A 19564-nucleotide genomic window follows, 5' to 3' on the forward strand; every position below is an offset into this window, starting at 1 on the left:
CCTATTCTCGTAAACGCGTCCACCGAAATAATCCAAACCAATTATCCAGTCCACGAAATGACGGTTTCTATTTAACAAAACAAATTATAAGACAACGGACACAAATTAATAATTACAACATACCGATATTGAATAGGCTCGATGTGGCTTTGGACCCAGGGAAACTTAAGCAAGATGGCGTCCCCAGAAGATACTGATGTAACACTAGCCATTCAAGAAATTTTAGCCGAAGGTGACCAGTGACCAGAACCAACCAATAAATATAGCCAAAAGAGTGCAGAACAAACCCACACCGGCCCCTTAACTGAGCCTCGACTCAGTTACAAGAAATTTGGGGTTGTATGGTTTCTTTTGTTTGCTTAAAATTCTTCAATTCCGACGAGTTTTTTGATCCAATTCGTTGTTCTCTTGCAACATGACAAGGTGAGATATGGGCCTCTTGTAGGTCCCACCCGCGGATTTAACTTTGACTTGACGAACCATTTTGTCCTGACCAGGGAACACGTCGACTACACGAGCAAGAGGCCATCGATATCGAGGGACGTTTTCCTGAACCATTAGTACTAAATCTCCGACTTTGGTGTTTCTTCTTGGTTTGGTCCACTTTTGGCGTTTAACAAGCTGGAACAAATACTCTTTTTTCCATCTTGTCCAGAAGAGGTCTGCAAGGTATTGGACCTGCTTCCAACGACGTTTTGCATATAGGTCGGTCTTTTGAAATAGTCCAGGTGGAAGGGTCGGGCCAGATTTCTGAAGTAAGAGGTGGTTTGGTGTAATTGCGTTCAAATCTAAGGGGTCATCGGATACAGAGGTCAGTGGGCGGCTATTCAGGATAGCCTCTACTTCACAAAACAAAGTGGATAGAGATTCATCAGACAAGGACCGGGGTTGCTCGCTCAGGACTCCGGCAAGAACTTGACGAATGGTACGGATTTCTCTTTCCCATACACCTCCGAAATGGTGGGCGTAAGGGGGGTTGAAGATCCACTTGACTTGCATCTTTACCATTTCTTCTCGAATGTCCTCATGTACCAAGGTCTCCAACGTCTCCCGAATCTCACGTTCAGCTCCAACAAAGTTGGTACCATTATCTGACCGCATGAGTCGAACCTGTCCTCTACGGGCAATGAAACGGCGTAGGGATTGAATGAAAGAGTCCGTCGACCTCTCGTACACAACCTCCAGATGTACGGCTCGCGAAGTTAAGCAAGTGAACACAAGTCCGAACCGTTCAACAGTGGATCTTCCTCTTGTAACCAAAAATGGACCAAACATGTCCACTCCAGTGTTTGTAAATGGAGGCTGATCGGGTGTTAACCTGTCTTCTGGCAAGTCAGACATGTATTGTTCAATGGTTTTTCCACGATATTTTTTACAGTGCAAACAATCACGGAGTATCTTCTTGACTAACACTTTCGCACCAACAACCCAGTAACGTTGATGCAAATGAGCAAGTACTGATTCCCTTCCCAAGTGCCCCACTCGTTCATGTGCATTTCTGGCAAGAAGCATTGCAACGTGTCCCTTCGGCACGATCAGAGGATGTCGTTGGTCAAAATTGAGGTCCTTGGCAAGATCAATTCGTCCTCCAACCCGCAAAAGCCCGTGTGCATCGATGAATGGCGAAAGCTTTGACAGTTGGTGGTTCCTTCCCAAATCCCTCTTCATCTCGATCTCTTTCATAAGCAGCCCAAAGGTAGTGTTCTGAACTTGTTTGAGAATTATTCGCTCGGCGTGAGCAAATAAATCTGTTGACTCCAAAGGTGAATTCGAACCAGTCATCAGCTTTGTCTTGAACCTAACATATCCAACAATCATTCTTTGCAGTCGATTCCAATTTGATACACCAACAAACCAATCCATAACAACATCACTCAGTGTTGAAGTAGATGCACAAATGACGTGGTCCTTCACAACTTCCGGGTCATCATCTTCTAATTGAGAATCAACGACATTTCCGAGCCATGTGTCAACGGGCTGCTGCAAAAATTGTGGACCTAATACCCACAAGGTATCTTGGATGAAATCTCGGATCGGGAGGCCACGACTGCCAATGTCAGCAGGATTCTCACGTCCAGAGACGTGATTCCACTTGCTCGTTTCTGATCGTTCTCTAATGAACTCAACTCGGTTTGCAACAAATCGTTTAAATCGTTTACGTTCGTTCCTTAAGTATTTGAGGACAGTCTCACTGTCTGTCCAAAAGTACTCATCGGCTTGGTCGTATGATCGTTCTTGTCGGAGGAGGGAAGCAACCTCAACGGCCAACTTGGCTCCTGCCAATTCTAATCTTGGTACGGACATTTTCTTGAGGGGGGCTAACCTCGATTTCCCCAGCATTAAAGTTGAATGGACTCCACTCAATCTCACAACCCGTAAGTAAGATACCGCTGCGTACCCAACTTCGCTGCCGTCACAAAACACATGGACTTGCACAGATTTGACGTCGTCAGAAATTTTAATCCATCTGGGGATGGTGTAGTCCAATAGAAGTGAAAGTTCGGACGTCCATTTAACCCACACGTCCCTGAGATCACTTGGGAGGGGTTCGTCCCAACCACAATTCCTCCGACAGAGTTCCTGAAGTATTCTCTTTGCTGGCATGATGATGGGTCCTAAATGTCCAAACGGGTCATATATAGCATAGATGGTTGAAAGGAGGCCCCGTCTTGTGTGGGGCTTCTCTTGATAATGGATTTTAAAACCCAATGTGTCGGTTTCAACGTTCCAAGTCACACCTAGTGCTCGCTCAATGGGCAATTCTTCATGATGCAGATCTAGTGGCTGGAATTTTTGGGCAAGATCCTTGATGTCGAAAGATGATAGGACTTCTCGATCATTTGAGGAGATCTGGGTCAGATTGAACCTAGCCTGACTACAAACTAATCGAATCTCCTTGAGCAGAGTTATGGCTTTGGTAACCTCGTCCACAGAGACAACAAGATCATCCACATAAAACCCGTCCTTGATGGTCTTGACTGTTGAGCGGTTGACTTTATCTTCGTGATCCCGAGCTGCCTGTTGGAGGGCAAAACTCGCACAACTGGGAGATGATACCGCTCCAAAAACGTGGACTTTCAGCCGGTATTCATGCGGGGTTCGAGTGAAATCTCCATCAGGGTACCATAAGAATCGCAAGAAGTCGTAGTTTTCTTCAGGAACCTTTACCTGATAAAACATTTTCTCTATATCTGCCATAATGGCAATCTTCCTCTCTCTGAATCTGATCAACACGCCTAACAAATTGTTGACTAAATCTGGTCCAGGTAGTAGAGTGTCGTTGAGTGAAATTCCCATGAATTTCGATGAACAATTGAAGACAATTCTGATGGTCTTTTTCCTTTTGTGATACACCGCGTGATGGATGATGTACCACACCTGTCCGATCTTAGGCTTCAATTCGCTCAGTGGAACCGGTTCGGCAAAGTCACTATCCAACATAGTTTGCATAAAAGCGGAGTAATCTTTCCTGTAATCTTGATCACGTTGCATCCTTTTTCCAATACTCTCCAGCCGTTGAAGAGCTTGCTTGCGATTGTTTGGAAAACTTGGAGTTGTGTCTCGGAAAGGTAGAGCAATTTCGTAATGCCCTCGTTCGTCAGTTCGGATGGAATTTTCTACCCTTTTGAGCCATTTCGTATCATCCACGGATGGCCCTCGACTGTCCAATCCAGAGTCTTGAAACTCCGCATCATACATGTGGCGAATTTTGATATTGATTTCCTCCAAATCCACTTTGGTTCGATTACATTGAATCACATCACCCACTCTTTTCCTACTCAATGGTCCATTTATAGCCCAACCCAATCGATGCTGGGAGGCATACGGACCCGTTGGAGGACCACTAACGACTTTGAGCGGTTTAATCGCTTCGGGCACATTAGCTCCTATCATGAGGCCAACTTCCGCTTGAATGAGGCACAAGGGAACATCCGACAAATGAGGCCAGCCCTTGAGATCTTCTTCAGTGATTATATCTGAACATGAAACTGGAAGTTCCTTTCTCGCGTACGTTGTCGGCAAGCAGATCCGCTCGTTTTCGTCCAGATCCAAGATTTCAAGACCGTGAACTGCTTTCGTTTCCACTCTTTGATTCGTAGAGCTCATGGTAGTGAGGCGAATTTCGGTCTTTTTTCCACTGATGCCCAGTTCCTCAAGAATATCATCTCTCACAAAACAATCACTGGCGAAGTTATCTAGGCCTGCATAGGTAACGACATATTTTTCTTGACCTTTGACTTTTACTTTGACGGGTATCAAGGCCAAAGCAACCCTTGAAAGGTTACCGGCCCCTGTTTGACAAGAAACCTCTGACTTATTAAGGCAACAAGCAGACGTCGTATCCTTCGTAATGTTTTGACCGGTAATGGCCGCAGTAATTGCCTGGCTCTCATGAGAGGTGTGCTCTCGATGTTCTCGGTGCAAACAAGTCGGATGAAACCGATGACATTCTTGGCATTGCAATCTTTTGACGCAACTTCTTGAGGCATGGCCGGGTTCAAGGCATCCGAAGCAAAGTCCGAGCTCCTTCAGGCGGTCAATTTTTGCCTCATGGACCATCTTCTTAAAACGGAANGCACAGTTTGACACTCGTCCTCTATTTTGGGACGTACAGTTCTTTGGGGATAATTCATTTTCTCTATTGCACTATCATCGATTATCACCATAGAGGCTAGATCAACATTTTTTTCCATTAGATCAACCTGAATGCTGACACTTTTTACCATTGAATGCGGCCACCGTTCAAAACAATTGACCCCTTCCTCTCATTTAAATCCCATTTGGATCAGTATTTGTCCAAATTCCTCGACCTTTTTAGACCACCTAATACCAGCTCATTGGTGGATCAAATATTTTAGCATTGTTCTTGACTATTTCTAGTTATGCCTTTTTTTTTACAGTCAGACATGAGAGTTTTTACATTGAATAACATTCTTAGTCACAGTCACACCTTCACACACAGTCGTATCTTCAGTTTTAATGCCTAATTCTTCTTCAATTTTACTTTTTTAGATACTACTTTTCAATGGGGATTTCGTAGAGAAATATGTGACTGGCGACAAATCTCTCTAGATATTGAAGCGACTGAATTTGCCATGAATGAGCTGAATAGGCGTTTTGCTGAGCTCCGTTTTTGCATGTGTTGGGCATTGGGCAAGTGGACTATGGAATCAAATTTTGGCGTCAAATTCATAAATTTGGTAACTTTATATCAAATTTTCAAATTGGAACCCAAACTTATCGCTCATACGGTAATCCTATTGCAACGAACAAAGTTGAAATCAACTAAAGCCAGTTCTTCACCAAAGACCCCTGGCTGTAGACAGATTTCTGTTATGGAGATGAACGATATCTCCCTCTCCATGGCCAGTTCCTCTAGAACCTTCACCTTTGTGCTCTCTTTTCTTTATTGAAATAAAAAAATGCAGCCTTTCAGTGTCATCCTCGAAGTATTGGAGAATTTCATGCAAGAATTGCAAATCCCTTTACAACAGCACAGCCCGAGAGCAAATATCTGGGATTACAGGAATCAGTATTCATATGGCCAAACATTAAAAGGTTACCAATCTCTTTTAGACTAAGGCTACATCTAGACCACGATGGAAAACCAGGATTGTGTCCGGTTTGAATATGGAAGTAGGACTACTTTCATTCTTAAGATTGAAGCCTTGGTACATTTCCATCCCGAACACTTGCCGTCATTTTAATTTTCTAATACTGTTTAAGGAATGTCACCGTATCACCCAAATTGCCAAGCTCTTGGCGTTTGAATATATTTTGCATGGCTATTCAGTATTTCGAGCCATTTCCGCTTGCTGATTCATCCTTGTTGTCGACATTCCAAGTGTTTTTATCGATTGTTTCATTTGGCATTACGCCTGACAAAGTGGCGTTCCTGCTTCAAATGGTTGAGAAGTAGAGTGCGGGGAAAGATATGATCACAAGAAAGGACAAAAATGTTTATTAAACTATTTCACCTTTTCACTGACTTTAACCAATATTAAGTAAAGTAACTGAAATTTGAACTAATGGCGTCTCTATTTCGAAAACCATTACTTATCAGAGAGCTTGACAAACACTTCTTCTTTCACTGTACTCAAGTCGAACAAAAGACTCATGCACCAAAAACTCGCCCCAGCACTACTCCAACTTCAATCCTCAAACCGGATGCGATCTCAGTTTTTATCTTCGTGTAATGCCGCCTTAAAGCCGCCTTAAAGCCGCCCTAAATGTAGCCGAAGATGGATCTTTAAGATTCAACCACAAGATCCAATCCAGGGATTCAATTTCGGAGACTCAAACCATGACTTCTATCCTAGTGTATGTAAAGATACCCAAATTTGACCCATAGAGCATTTGAAAAACGAATATGGATTGTTGCATGTACATTTTTGTTTTGTTTCGGAATTATCGGAGTTGTGACATTTAGCACGACTGCAAACTTTTACTGGCCATATTCTTCAAGTNGCAACAGAGTTTTCATTGAATGCTGAGTTGAAGTTTGTGCTTGAAGCGAAAGACATCGATCTTTTGACCCCGACATTTTGGTTAGTTCGGCCTTGATTGGGGCTGGGATCTTTGATATCACCAAAAATTGGCACGGATGCAATGCTAGCTTGTAGATGAACGAAATCCGATAAGTCCTTGAATTCAACAAATCCCTTGTTTTCCAACAAGTAGAATGCGCGGTTTCTCCACCTTTCCCGAAGTTTCATGGGCAGCTTCATAATTATATCTTGAATTTGAGATGGGCTATTCAACTGGTTCATGCCTGAAACAGTTTTCAAATAATTTTCACAGCCACGAAGAAAAATAGAAAGCTTCTTCAAACCAGCTATGTCGTCATTCTTGATATTAGACCATTTCTGAATTTTCTGGAGAAAGGCGTTAGCGACCTGAAATTCGTTTCCGTACTCTTTCTTCAGCAATAGACGGGCTTCCTGATACCCATCAGTCGGATTCATGTGAAAGCAACTTCTTACTAATTCCCGCGGCTCATCTTGGGTGTATTTCTCGAGGTAATAAAGAAGATCAGACGGAGACTTCGTGTTGCAAGCAATTAAGCGATCAAAGGCTTGCATAAAGGACGTAAAACGTGTGAGATCAGTACCGTCGAATACCTCAGGTTCGGATTTGGGGAGATGTGATCTCAAAGCAATTTCGGCTAACAGATCGATCTGGTGGCTGGATCTGATGACTGAGTGAGCCTCATTACCTCGGCCGAATAGTTCCTGTTCTTTATTGCGGTCGATTGCATCAAATTGGTCCAGTTTGGCGCTAATATCCGATATCCTCTTCTTCTCGGATTCGGCGCGAGCGTCTCGTTCTAGTCGATTCAGACGTTCCCTCTCCTCTTGAGAAGACTTTTCAATCCTCCAGCGCTCTTCCTGGATACGCCTCAAGTCTGTATCAAGTTTTTGTTGGGCTTCGAGTTTGGCCTGGCTTTCAACTAGGCGAATTCGGGCTTCAGATCTAGCATTGGACACGACAGATGTACGAGATCTGTCTGACCCAGCTACTGAAACGCTATCTGAGGGTTGGACCACTAGATGGTTGGTGCGATCAATCCAATTCGAGATTCTTCGTTTGGTGGCGAGGAAGTCCGCCGATTTCGCGTGGTACCAATCCAAGATCTGTTTACATGTCTCCTCCCCCAACTCGGGGCGGCTTGCCTCTTCCTGGACCTCGGCTCTTAATGCTTCCATGCGATGGGTAAGTTCCCGATAATCTTCTTCGACTATCAATAAATTCGACGGGTCCAGGATAAGGGGTTCTATTTCATTGACCTTTCTTGTCACACTTCCAAGTAGCGCTATCCTTCTCCGATTGACCACATTGTCTTCGGAATCCTCGGCAGGGATATCCCCGGTCAGGACCTGTTCCTGACCAGATTCATACGCCATGATGGTTAACACCTGTGACCACCTTAATCCAACACATCGAATCTCTATCGAAACTGTAACGTACACCCTAATGTGCACGTTGCGGCTGAGACCTATTCTCGTAAACGCGTCCACCGAAATAATCCAAACCAATTATCCAGTCCACGAAATGACGGTTTCTATTTAACAAAACAAATTATAAGACAACGGACACAAATGAATAATTACAACATACCGATATTGAATAGGCTCGATGTGGCTTTGGACCCAGGGAAACTTAAGCAAGATGGCGTCCCCAGAAGATACTGATGTAACACTAGCCATTCAAGAAATTTTAGCCGAAGGTGACCAGTGACCAGAACCAACCAATAAATATAGCCAAAAGAGTGCAGAACAAACCCACNACTCGTCCTCTATTTTGGGACGTACAGTTCTTTGGGGATAATTCATTTTCTCTATTGCACTATCATCGATTATCACCATAGAGGTTAGATCAACATGGTCACATAGCAGGAAGTTACTTCATTCACTTTTTTAAAAAATTGAAATTGGCATCCACATGATGCATTCAATTAAGAGAGGGCCTTGAGTCATGGCTTTTCATGCATGGATTCGAAAGCCGGTCTCTTATGTGAAAGTCTTGCCAGTCAATTTTGAACCATTTTTGGTTGCAAAGGACTCTCAAGGACATATTTCTGTTGTTTTTTCCGCAGCCAACAGCCTCGATAGAGGCAGGTCTCTGCTACTTTCTCCTTATTCTTTATTGATGTGTGTAAGGGTAAGTGCGGGGATCCTCACCCGGTCTGCCGTAACTACATCTGTAAGTATCTCTACCTTACGGACGACCGACCACTCGGCTGGTAAAACAGTACAATGGATGGTCTCCTGGGAATTGATTACAAACCGGTTTATTGTACTGTTTAGCCAACCGAGTGGTCGGTCGTCCGACATCCAGCGTCTAGAAATTTATGCACCAGGGTAGAACTGGTACGACGGCAATGTTGTAACTACCAGCTGTGACGTCACTCCGCGCGCCAAGAAAGAGGACATGTGGATGGACAAGTACATAAAACACAAATCACAATCGGGCTTATAACTTATGAATGAGTCACTTTTCATAAACTTTTAGAAGACTTATGTGTTTTATAATGTTAGGAGGTCAACCATAACAACCCAAAGATATGTTCAAAAGAAAGCTTCACGTCTGCAAGGATTGAATAGACAGATACAGATACTACACCTAAATCCTTCATGAACGAAACCTGCTCAATACTTTTCTCTCCATTAACTGCGAGCGGAGCCGTTCCAAGTGTTATATTTAACATGCTCACTACAACAACAACCTACCTTTAAAATTTGATCATGTTGATTTTAAAGCTTCAAGTATCTTCAGTTTTAATGCCTAATTCTTCTTCAATTTTTCTTTTTTTTTTAGTTGGTCCTTTGATATCGCTTTTCAATGGGGATTTCGTAGAGAAATATATGACTGGCGACCATCTCTCTAGATATTGAAGCGACTGAATTTGCCATGAATGAGCTGAAAAGGTGTTTTGCTGAGCTCCGTTTTTGCATGTTTTGGGTAGGTTTTGGTTGGGTAGGGTAGGGTTTGGGTCATTGAGTATCAAACAAAAATAATTGTGACTAAACCATCGTTAAAAAGCTTTAGAATAGCTATGAACAGGTTTTTGAAATGATTGAAAAATTAAGCAGGCCCGAAGATTCACGGATCTAATTGTACTTTTCTCTGGTTAAAAGTAGTTTTTATGCATATTAATGAGAAAAACTGACAGTTTATTAGAAGCATTTAATAGAAGCCAAGAGCTGTTATGAAATTCATCAAAGGGTCAAATTGGAGTTTTTAATATTATGGCAGTCAGCAAGTTTACAATACATAAGAAATCTGAGGACATGTGATTGATTATGAATCTGCCAGCAAAATGTCATATTTTAGGAGCATTTTGAACAAAATCATTGACTTGAACATCCAATGCTTTGACCTTGAAATTGACGAGTTTGTTCAGTTTGAATTTCCCGCCTTTTTCGCGTTTTTACTTTGACACAGATTGCTTGCTTGACTTTGTTTGTCCACACTTTCAACCACTTTCTTTGCTTATATGTAGCTTTCCTTTTATAACGTCGCCGCATCCCAAAAACTTTTTGCAACCTCTCAAATGAATTGCGCTGTGGTAGGCATAAAAAAGGAAAGAACTACGCCTTCATCACTATTCATTTTTGAAAAGAAAAAGAATGGCAATGCAACAAATCAATCCTGAGACACAAGATCAAGCTTGTCTAACAATAAGTAAGGTGACCTTGTCTTTTTCTTTTAATATTGCAGCAATAGTGCCAGATATTCGAATGAATACTGGCAAACCCATGCCTACAATTTTCATTTGAAGGTCTAAAGACACCAAACACCCTTGTTTTTCAACAAAGCTATTATTTCTACCAAAAAATTGGATACCTAGTTCTAGCCAGATCAAAGGGAATTTGAACAATTACAATCAAAATGAAATCAAAAGACATTAGAGGCGCTGATACCACCTCCAAAGACCTCCAAAGCCACCTGGCCAACAGATATTATATGTCAAAATAACAAATGCTCTGACAAACCGGCAAACCTGATGGTTTGACATATTAAAAATACATGACGCCTTCGTTATTCTAATGACCCAAAGTAACGCTCACTATTTCACTTATTTGTAAAAAAGAAGAAATGCAAATCTGCCTATATCAAGGGCACCCTAAGAGAAAGGCCAACAATGGACGACTCGAGCAAGAAATTTACAGCTACAAAGTTGGTAAAACGTGAAAATAAGTCTCAGCGAGAAGTTTGAGACAACAAGCCTAAGACTAGTTTGCCATCTCAACCAATACTCCATCCTCCCTCCCATCAGCACCACCCACCTCAAATTCATGTCAACTCCATTGTGGAGACTATAATTTCCCTAACACTGTCGTGACCATTGTCACAAATCTGAGGAAGGCCATGGATACTATGGAGTTCCTATTGCCTCATCAAACTCCTTTACATAAATTTGAGGACTTTCAGTATGAATTTGGTCTTACCCAGCACGTTGCAGATAAAACAAATGAAAAAAATATACTAGACTTGGTCCTGACTGACGATCCTGATGCCATTGAACAAGAGATAGTCACTGACTCCCCTGTGTCTGATCATTAATTTCAAGATATTATTACAAACTAGCAGGGCAATAGTCGTTCCTCAATAAAAGGAACGAATTACAGTTGCAACTACTTTGGTCAAAACTAATAATTCGTTACACAACCGCTATTGAAAATATTTATTGGCGTTAGTCGTTACCCTTCCTAAAATCTCGATGACCAACATTTTATGGTTTTTGCCCCATCAGGACCAGACTTCTCTGCAGAAATCGTGTATTTTGCTTCAAGCAATCCAAACACCTAACATTTGAAGAGTTTGTGTCAACAATTTTGCAATTGACATATAATATTAGCATAATTGTTCAAAACGTATTGCATCACAATGCTTTGAGGAGTCAATATTGGGACCCTGGATGGGGTAATGATTGTTGAGTGTTTGCAACAATGTTTCACAAGTCAAGTTGAACAATCCGTATTAGACATTGTCAGGCCGGTGAAGCTTCCCTGTGCCTTAAGTCATGGAAATGAGAAGACTATGGAAATTTGATGCATCACGCTCAAGCCAAAGAAAGTTTTCCTTATTTGGCGATTGCACTGAATAAGGTCTTCATTCCAACGGAATATGATTGAGAAGAGGTAATCAATAAAGTAGCAAATGCAACAAGATTTAAAACCAAGCACAACCTCAGAGTAGTTAAGAAAAAAAGTGGCAATTTCTGGTGAGCCTCAAGTTTCCTCAGCTGTCACGAGATAAACGAAAAATTAATGGCCATTCTAGAAGTTGGAACAGAAGCGAGTGACGAGTAGTTCGTTTAGTTTCTGAGTCGTTACAACCACATCATTTTGAAATTCTCCTTTTTCGAAAAAGAGAACGAATTACTGTAATTTCGTTATTTGTAACTCCGTTACTACTGCCCTGCAAACTACTCAATCAACCCATCTCCTTCGGATCCTCCTGTTGACACTCATGTTGAAGCGCTGGTTGGAGTATCATCCTTTTTCTTTATAGAGATAGACTAACAAAATGCTCGTTCTGCCCTCTGAAATGTTAAATTTGTTAATGCATTGGAGACACACCCATATGTCCCTCGATGACGCAAACCTCCAGCTCACTGAAGCCTGTATGGAGGTTTGCACCAGTCTTGATCTGAATAAGATCAAGACGCGCGAGGACCTGATCAGTATTCCCCCACACAGTAGAAAGCTCTTTCGAAATATATCCCAATTAAGATGTAGCTTCAAGGCGGATGGCCCGAGATCATCCCGTACTTCCAAATACTTTGCTTAATTTGATGAGCCAATCCAGGTGTCTAAATGCCGAAAAACAAGAACAGGAATTTACGGCGTAAAAAAACTAGTGAATTCCAACAGCCAAGTAACTCGTTCTAAAGTGCTCTAGAAGCTAAGGACCATCATCAATTTGATGGGGGCTTCAAATCTAAGCATCGTTTCTTTTGAAGGGCGGTCTTTTATTTCCGAACTGTGTTCGAGTTATATACGATCCATTGTTTGCCCGCACCTGGAGAAGGCAAGGGGCGCTCTTTAAGGCGCTGCTTTAGCGGCAAAAAGTAGAATGAATGACATAAGAACCTGTTCCCGAAAAACAGAAAAGGGCACGTTAAACTTTTTTCATTGATACATCGAAATCGAAATGGTACACCTAACTCTAAAGGGGTACACCAATCTAAAGGGCATCCGGAACAATGGAGTGGCACACAAACACAAAAGGGTGCACCAAACAAACATATTTTGATACCCAAAAGATAAAGGGGCTAACCTCTTTGGTGTCAATCTGAATCCCTGAAAGCTCCTCTAAATTCTGATTAGAAGCACCAAACGCAACCCTTTAACCGCTTTAAAAGTTTTGGGTGAGTCAAACGAAATATTTACTGATCCACAAAAAATTATGCCACCAGAGGCTGGACTGGCGAAAGCATCTAGGCGGTGTAAACAAGGCACAAACCAGTTCTTTGAATGGGAGAACAGAGGGTTTATGCAGTGTGATGGGGCTCAAATTATCATTTTCATCGACGTGGTGAAAACACTCAAGAGAGACGGAAGGAGTAACTTTCAGTTCAGGCTTACAGTATTCATGTATACAATGAGGGATGTCAGGGCTACTTTGATTGCGCATCGAAAAGAAAGTGAATCGCTAATGGCAATTGAAATCAGCTTTTACATCTCAAAGGAGGCCCATTTGCCCATTTTCCGATTTAAAACGTGAACAAATGGTATTCTCAATGGTCATGACTGCTTCCCTTTTCCCGCGCTGTGGCGGCTTATGGGCGAAATTGAATCCTGCCTCTTTAATGGCGAAACATTAGCACAGTTTGTTTGTAAGGAACCTTGAAAAACAGCTCATGTTCAAATATTTACGCGGGAAGTTTTGATTGGAATGTTTGATCGATTTGTTTTTCAATATGAGGGAAGAAATTGCCGTTATTTCTGGCCACCCTGTTTTGATCTTTTTCATCAACCTTGGTAGGATCTAGTGGATTTAGTTTTCTACTTTGTGCCAAGGGTCTCTCATTAGGTAGCTTAGGATGAGCATTGTAGAGAAGCACTAATGCAGTTCATGAAGCTATTGCACATCCCATGATGGTATCAACATTCAAAGAAACGAAAAATTGTTTGACCAAGCTTATATGTAACTAAGAAGGGACAAATAGTCTAAAACAATAACGTCCTTTAGGGACAAAAAGTTGCAATAAAACTATCATAAAAATTGAAAAATGAAAAGAGCAAATGAAATCTTTAAAGGAGGCAAGTTGCCATTAACTGTTAGGGTCGAGCTGTTTCAGATTCACACAACAAATTTGGAGTAATCTTGGACGAAATTAACATAGATTCATATGGAATGTGGGTAAAGGAATGGTTTACCTCATTTTATGTCCATATGCTTCAGTTTTAGATCTGCACCATTGATCCAATTATGGAAGTAGTTGAGTTTTTGTCAGCATGGAGAAAAAAAGGGAGCTTTAGTTCTGGTGCGTTTCTTGGGCTTCTCAACTACCCGAACTCCCGATCTAGCTTGTCTTTTTGGATTTAAAACTAACACTTACTTCTTGCAACTATTAGTTTTGTGGTTATATGACAGGCAAACGATTTGGGTATCAAAGGCAATTTAACGTCACATCTGTTTAACTTGAACGCATGATTCATTTCATCACACCTAAACTCAATAGAGCGACTCGTATTCATATGTTTCTTGATCATGGTGTGACGTTCGGCTTGACCTATTATTCAATTTAAATATCAAAATGTTAGTACTTAGTGAAAAAATGACTCCAAGTTGGGCATGTTTTTTGTTTACCGTTTTGCATTATTTTAAAACAAATTCCAAAGTAATTGACCTAGTTTCCCATTGCTCCTTTGCTACGAGTATCAGAGGAATGTCAACATACCTTATTGCTATTTCTAACAGCATTATCGAGCACTTGCTACGCAGAAGAGATACTTGAGTTAATAGCTGATTCGCCAATTCAAGCGAAATGAGTCGTGCTGGACCCAAAGGTTCAAATGAATCTAACTTTTGGACATAATTCCTGGAATTCAATTTCAAAGTGATCATCTGAATTTTCAAACTGAGCCTAATGGGTCCATCATAAATCAGTTAGCCACTTGTTTCCCAAATGACTTCCTTCCTCGGTGAAAAGGATATTTATCAACAATGAACGGGGCCCTTTTTGAACGATAGGATGCAGTACTTTTGACGACTAAGGAGGTATCAATCGCTTCAACGATCGATTCGGACATTTCCTTGTCAGCCAACGGTTTACGAGGTTTGAACCAAGGATGAGCTATTGACGTGTCTGTTAATTTTGAGATTATACCGACACATCGGAGGACTCGACAGTTCATGGGAATTTTTCACATCCGATCACCACTTTTTGATGAGTATCCTGCCGATGGAAGAAGAGGCCAACGGACCTCAGGCGAGCGTCTCGGGGATCGGATAGCGGGGAACTAATGTGCTTTACCAACAAATCACTAAACGATGTGGCATGCTATGAATTGAACATTTCTACTTCCACGTGAGAGAATGAACTAAAGTAGGCTGGAGTTCGGCACTCAGCATGTTTGGTAATGACGTTGTTGGGAAGCGAACGAGTGAAAAGGGACATTTTGAGGTAACGAAATTGGGTGGTAGGCACAAACACACGAACTTAACAATGAACAATGCCCCATTCTATTGAATCCTACAAAAATATCAATCAACCCCCGGTTAACAGCTATATTTCTGAGCGCATAGGTATAGGAACCACTTGTGTTCGATACAGTGGGAACTACATGTTTTCAAAAGTGTCAATTCTACGCTTTGTGTTGCCCATCCTGACGTCTCTTAGCGTTTTGTATTTGTCGCGGCCTTGCTTTAGATTGTCACGATGTTGTCGATCCTCTTCGGTTTCTCTCCCCTCGACCAACGTCTTGTCCAAATCCTCCCGCAAGGTCTAAAGGAATCGGACAAGCAAAATAGGAAAATGATAGATACAACTCTGATCGAGTACGAATTCTTCAGCGAACCAACCACGTGATATGATGTTACTCACCTTCAGAACGTTCTCGGTTTTCGGGTCTGGTTTCCGTTCTTTTTCTTCGTCTTCGCTGTCACTGCTGTCGCTGCTGCTCCTATTTCCACCACCAATGGCTTTATCGACAACAATTTCGGGGATTTTTTCTTTCTCTTCAAAGTCACTGTTCATCACAGGGATATCAATGCGTTTCTCCACTTGTTCCTGCAAGAATTCATTGTTGTAAAATAACCTTGGAGGATAACCTTCATGGCCTTATGGGGGAATTCTACCTTGATCGTCTTTTTGGCCTCTTCGATCTCGTTTTGGATCTTTCGAGTCTCTTCTTCCTGATTGGCCACTTTGAGACGCACGGCTTCAATTTCCTCCTCTTTGGCTTTGATTTCGCTTTGTAATTTTTCTTTTTCTTCGGCATCCATCTCCCGGTCCTTTTCCATCTTCTCGAGCATATCCTTCAGCTCCTGTTGTTGCTTCTGAAGGTCATCTTTCATTGTCTAAGGTGTGTAAGTAATCCATTAAGAGAGTAAGTCTTGACCAAGCTAAAATACTAGGTAGCTCATACCTGGGCCTCCCGCAATTGCTCCTCCAAACGACGAATACTCTCCGAGGCCTTTTCCAACTCTTTGTTCCGCTCAGCCATTTGTTCTTCCAGGTCCTTGTATTGCTTTTCTAAATTCTTTTGAGCTTCCTCAACACGTTGTCTCAATTGCTTTTCGCGTTTGAAAGCCTGCAACTCTCGCTCGCGAATCTTCATCTCGATTGCCTTTTGTTCCTGGGATGAGGAAACGAGGACCATGAAAGAAAACCATGGTGGAAATATTGAAAGGCATTCTTCGATTCGACTTTTTTTCTATTTGGAATTTGAAAAGATTGCTTTGACTTGTGTCAAAAGGGGAAGTGATTTGTATTTCGTCAGTGTGAAGTCTGCGTATACAAACATGCCTCCTTTAAGCGAGCCCTTCGACGAATTCGGATACTTTTAAAAGAATCAATGGACAATAAGGGCGGCGCAGCCAGGAACAGTTTGTGAAAAGCAAAATGTAGGAAACCCACGTGCAAAACCATACGCACTATGGTAGATTATGCGATCTAAAAGTCAAGCATTCACAATCCCAAATTCGTCCCTAAAGACTGGTTGTGGGATATTTTGATTTCTAGTACCTATTACGTGTCCTTCCTTGCCTCTTGTTTGACGTACGCATCTTAACTCTTGGGGCCAAAATCTTTCATAATAACTTACTCTTCAAGGGATTAGTTGAAAGCAGAATATTTGTTCAAACCCACTCGTAATGAATGTCTAACAAACGGTGAGGTTCAATTCGAGCTGGCGTCAAAACAACAGCATTTTCAAGAAGCAACAGGAAATAGTGCGTTGCTCGAACGAACGTGTTCGAAAAGTGTGCAAGCTTTTTAAGTAACAAAATCATGCAACCAGCCCTTTCGCTGTGGCTAGTGCTTAATACTTGCAAGCATACTCCAATCTTTGGATTCATAATGCTCTCATTTTTTCCACTCGCGAAGAAGATCCAATGGGTTGCTTACTTGACGCGCTCGTTTCCCTCGGCATTTTCTGACTCCATAACCGGGCAGTGCGTATGATGTACTCTAACCAATAATCGCGTATGGATCAACGTACGAAGTCATGCACGTTTCAGAGTTCATACATACGTATGTACGTACGTACTCTGTGCTTTGAAATGGGACTGGAAGTGGAAATATTGCTGGGTTTCTACTTCTCTGGGAGATCGAAGACGTTATTGGGTGGCCGTCTATCGTCATGCAGGAAGGTAGGAGTAGGGGGCATAGTAAGAACTGGCAATCAAGCCAGATGGGCATGCAGGCATGCAGGCAGGGAACAGAGGGGCAGAGGGGCAGTTATTGATGATGATAATAGGCGCAACTCTCAAGGACATGGGCTTATCGTAACAAATCTTGAGGAGACGTAGTAATGCTTGAATTGTTGAGCTAGAAATCCCAATATGACATCAAGCTATAAAACAAAGTCCTTCAAATTTGTTCGCTGGTAGGCTCTACGGCTTCTGCCTTCTATGTATACGCCGCTCAGAGATAACGAGAATGTGCACATACCTTCATTTGTTTAATTTCAATGGTGTCCCCCTTGCGACGTTGCACAAAAAGGTCATGGTTCCCAGTGGCCAAGTAATAGATAGTAGCCGTCATTTTGGGATTCACGGGCTTGGCTTTGAACGTTGATTTCTTTCTATCCACGAAAGAGATCTAAAAAAATGCCCAAGGCGTCGAAAATTGGTTGACGAATGAGCTATTCATGAAGCGGTCAACTCACCCTGAATTGCTTCCTTTTCTTGCTAACGACTCGAATCTCCGACCAGGGGAATGACAACTTCGGGGACAACTTTTTATCTAGGTCGTAAATGTTGATGCCTAAGGCATCAATTCCCAGGCTCAACTTCTTGTCGTTCTTCACAATCACTTCAAAATAGGACAAGCCAAACATTTCCAAGTCTTGAGCAACCTTCAGGTATTCTATCATGGCCTCATCCGCAAACATGCCGCGATTCTTTTTGTGGAACTCGCTCACCTGTGGGTTTGGAAGCACCCAATTAGCATCAAATCATTTGAATCGGCCAATGACCTTTTAACATTACCACATCCTCCCAATCCCTCTTTGAGCGGTCGTGCTGATCTATAATTTTTTGACAAAGAATCCTCTCGTTGGCAAGATACCCGGGGGGATGCTTCTCCGCATCAAAGTCATCGTATTTGGCTTGCACGGCAAACGAGGCCAAGAGAATGGCCTTTTCTGCCGGACAATACACTGATTCGGACAGAATACTGTTCTTCACCTAAACGGAAGCAAACCATCCCAAGGGTCATTCATTCCAGACAAAAACCTCAGCTGAGCAGATTGACCGACATTACCTGGTAGAAAAGCAACCTCAAGGTGACGTTCTGAATGATATCTTCAACGACGTTCTCGGGAAAGTACTTGAACTTGAACTTGAACTTGACATCTCCCTTGAGCGAAATGTCATGCTTGTTAATCTTTTTGTCCAAGATTAACCAATCCTCCTCACCTTGATTGTTGGTGAAGCTCAACCCAAAGTACCATTGCTGTTAAATTAAGAAAACAATTATGCTCCATATCCTAAGCTGGCAGGTACCCTTCAATTGGTGGACATATGGACATATGGACATATGGACATATGGACATATATAGTGAGATCCTGACTTAGTTGAACGCAGATAATACCTCTCTAATGCCTGTGGTGGAAATTACGGTGCTGAAGAGATCTCTGGCGTAGCATTTGGGGTCGTATACCATTTTGTATTCAGTTTCGAATGTGGAGACCACACAACGATTGACACTCGAATTGGCAGACATGGTTCTAGCAAATGACGAACCACACCTTCCTCTGTAAAGCAATTAATCCGAAATGATCTAGTTCTTAGCACGTTCTGAATGCTAATAATGGATAAGTGGATAACCCCAACTGATAAGCTCGCATTTAATCTGTGAAATAAGAGTCATCACTTATCAGTGACGAAGGTCTAAGAATTGTTTCCCATGCTTATGAGCCGGATCTTTTGGCCATTCTCTAACAGCAAGAAAATTTCTCCTGTTGTTTCCAAAGTATTTAGGTGCGCTGATTTTTACGCAAACAGTTTAGAATGACAGTGAAATCGAGGTTGGGTTAAATATCTTGTCAGGAAGTGTAGGCATAGATTCCTAGACATTGGATGTCGAACGACCGACCACTCGGCTGGTAAAACAGTACAATGGATGGTCTCCTGGGAATTGATCACAAACCGGTTTATTGTACTGTTTAGCCAACCCAGTGGTCGGTCGGTCGACCTCCAGGCTCTAGAAATCAATGGTGTAGGGCAATTAAGACGGCAAAACAAATCTAAGATTAATTGCTAAACAAGTTTAGGTGGCAAATTTCATTATCAGGATTTTCTTTTGTCTTTTTTCGCCGATTTCGGCTTTTTAACACCTAGAAACTCTTTAAAAAAGTTTTTGTGGTGAGATTGTAAAAGAAT

The 19564-nt window shown here is 42.0% G+C and overlaps 3 protein-coding genes across 3 annotated transcripts; all 3 read right to left on the reverse strand.

Annotated features, from left to right (window-relative positions):
* Positions 1 to 369: 369 nt before the first annotated feature.
* On the reverse strand, positions 370 to 4107 carry LOC131886703 (uncharacterized). The gene is made up of 3 exons (XM_059235103.1): positions 2399 to 4107; positions 930 to 1117; positions 370 to 509 (listed from the first exon to the last, which is right to left on the reverse strand). The coding sequence occupies exons 1-3, from the start codon at positions 4105 to 4107 to the stop codon at positions 370 to 372; spliced, it is 2037 nt and encodes a 678-aa protein (XP_059091086.1).
* Positions 4108 to 6461: 2354 nt separating this feature from the next.
* On the reverse strand, positions 6462 to 8277 carry LOC131886706 (uncharacterized). Its single transcript, XM_059235106.1, has 2 exons — positions 8119 to 8277; positions 6462 to 8062 (listed from the first exon to the last, which is right to left on the reverse strand). Exon 2 carries the CDS (start codon positions 7902 to 7904, stop codon positions 6462 to 6464), a length of 1443 nt encoding a protein of 480 aa, XP_059091089.1. The 5' UTR covers positions 7905 to 8062; positions 8119 to 8277.
* Positions 8278 to 15229: 6952 nt separating this feature from the next.
* LOC131887464 (moesin/ezrin/radixin homolog 1-like) lies at positions 15230 to 18990 on the reverse strand. The gene is made up of 9 exons (XM_059236081.1): positions 18774 to 18990; positions 18443 to 18634; positions 18169 to 18366; positions 17847 to 18101; positions 17630 to 17779; positions 16104 to 16313; positions 15814 to 16035; positions 15560 to 15745; positions 15230 to 15460 (listed from the first exon to the last, which is right to left on the reverse strand). Exons 1-9 carry the CDS (start codon positions 18903 to 18905, stop codon positions 15296 to 15298), a joined length of 1710 nt encoding a protein of 569 aa, XP_059092064.1. The 5' UTR covers positions 18906 to 18990; the 3' UTR covers positions 15230 to 15295.
* Between the last annotated feature and the right edge of the window lie 574 nt (positions 18991 to 19564).

Source organism: Tigriopus californicus, chromosome 9 (genome assembly GCF_007210705.1).
Source record: "Tigriopus californicus strain San Diego chromosome 9, Tcal_SD_v2.1, whole genome shotgun sequence".
NCBI lineage: Eukaryota > Metazoa > Arthropoda > Copepoda > Harpacticoida > Harpacticidae > Tigriopus > Tigriopus californicus.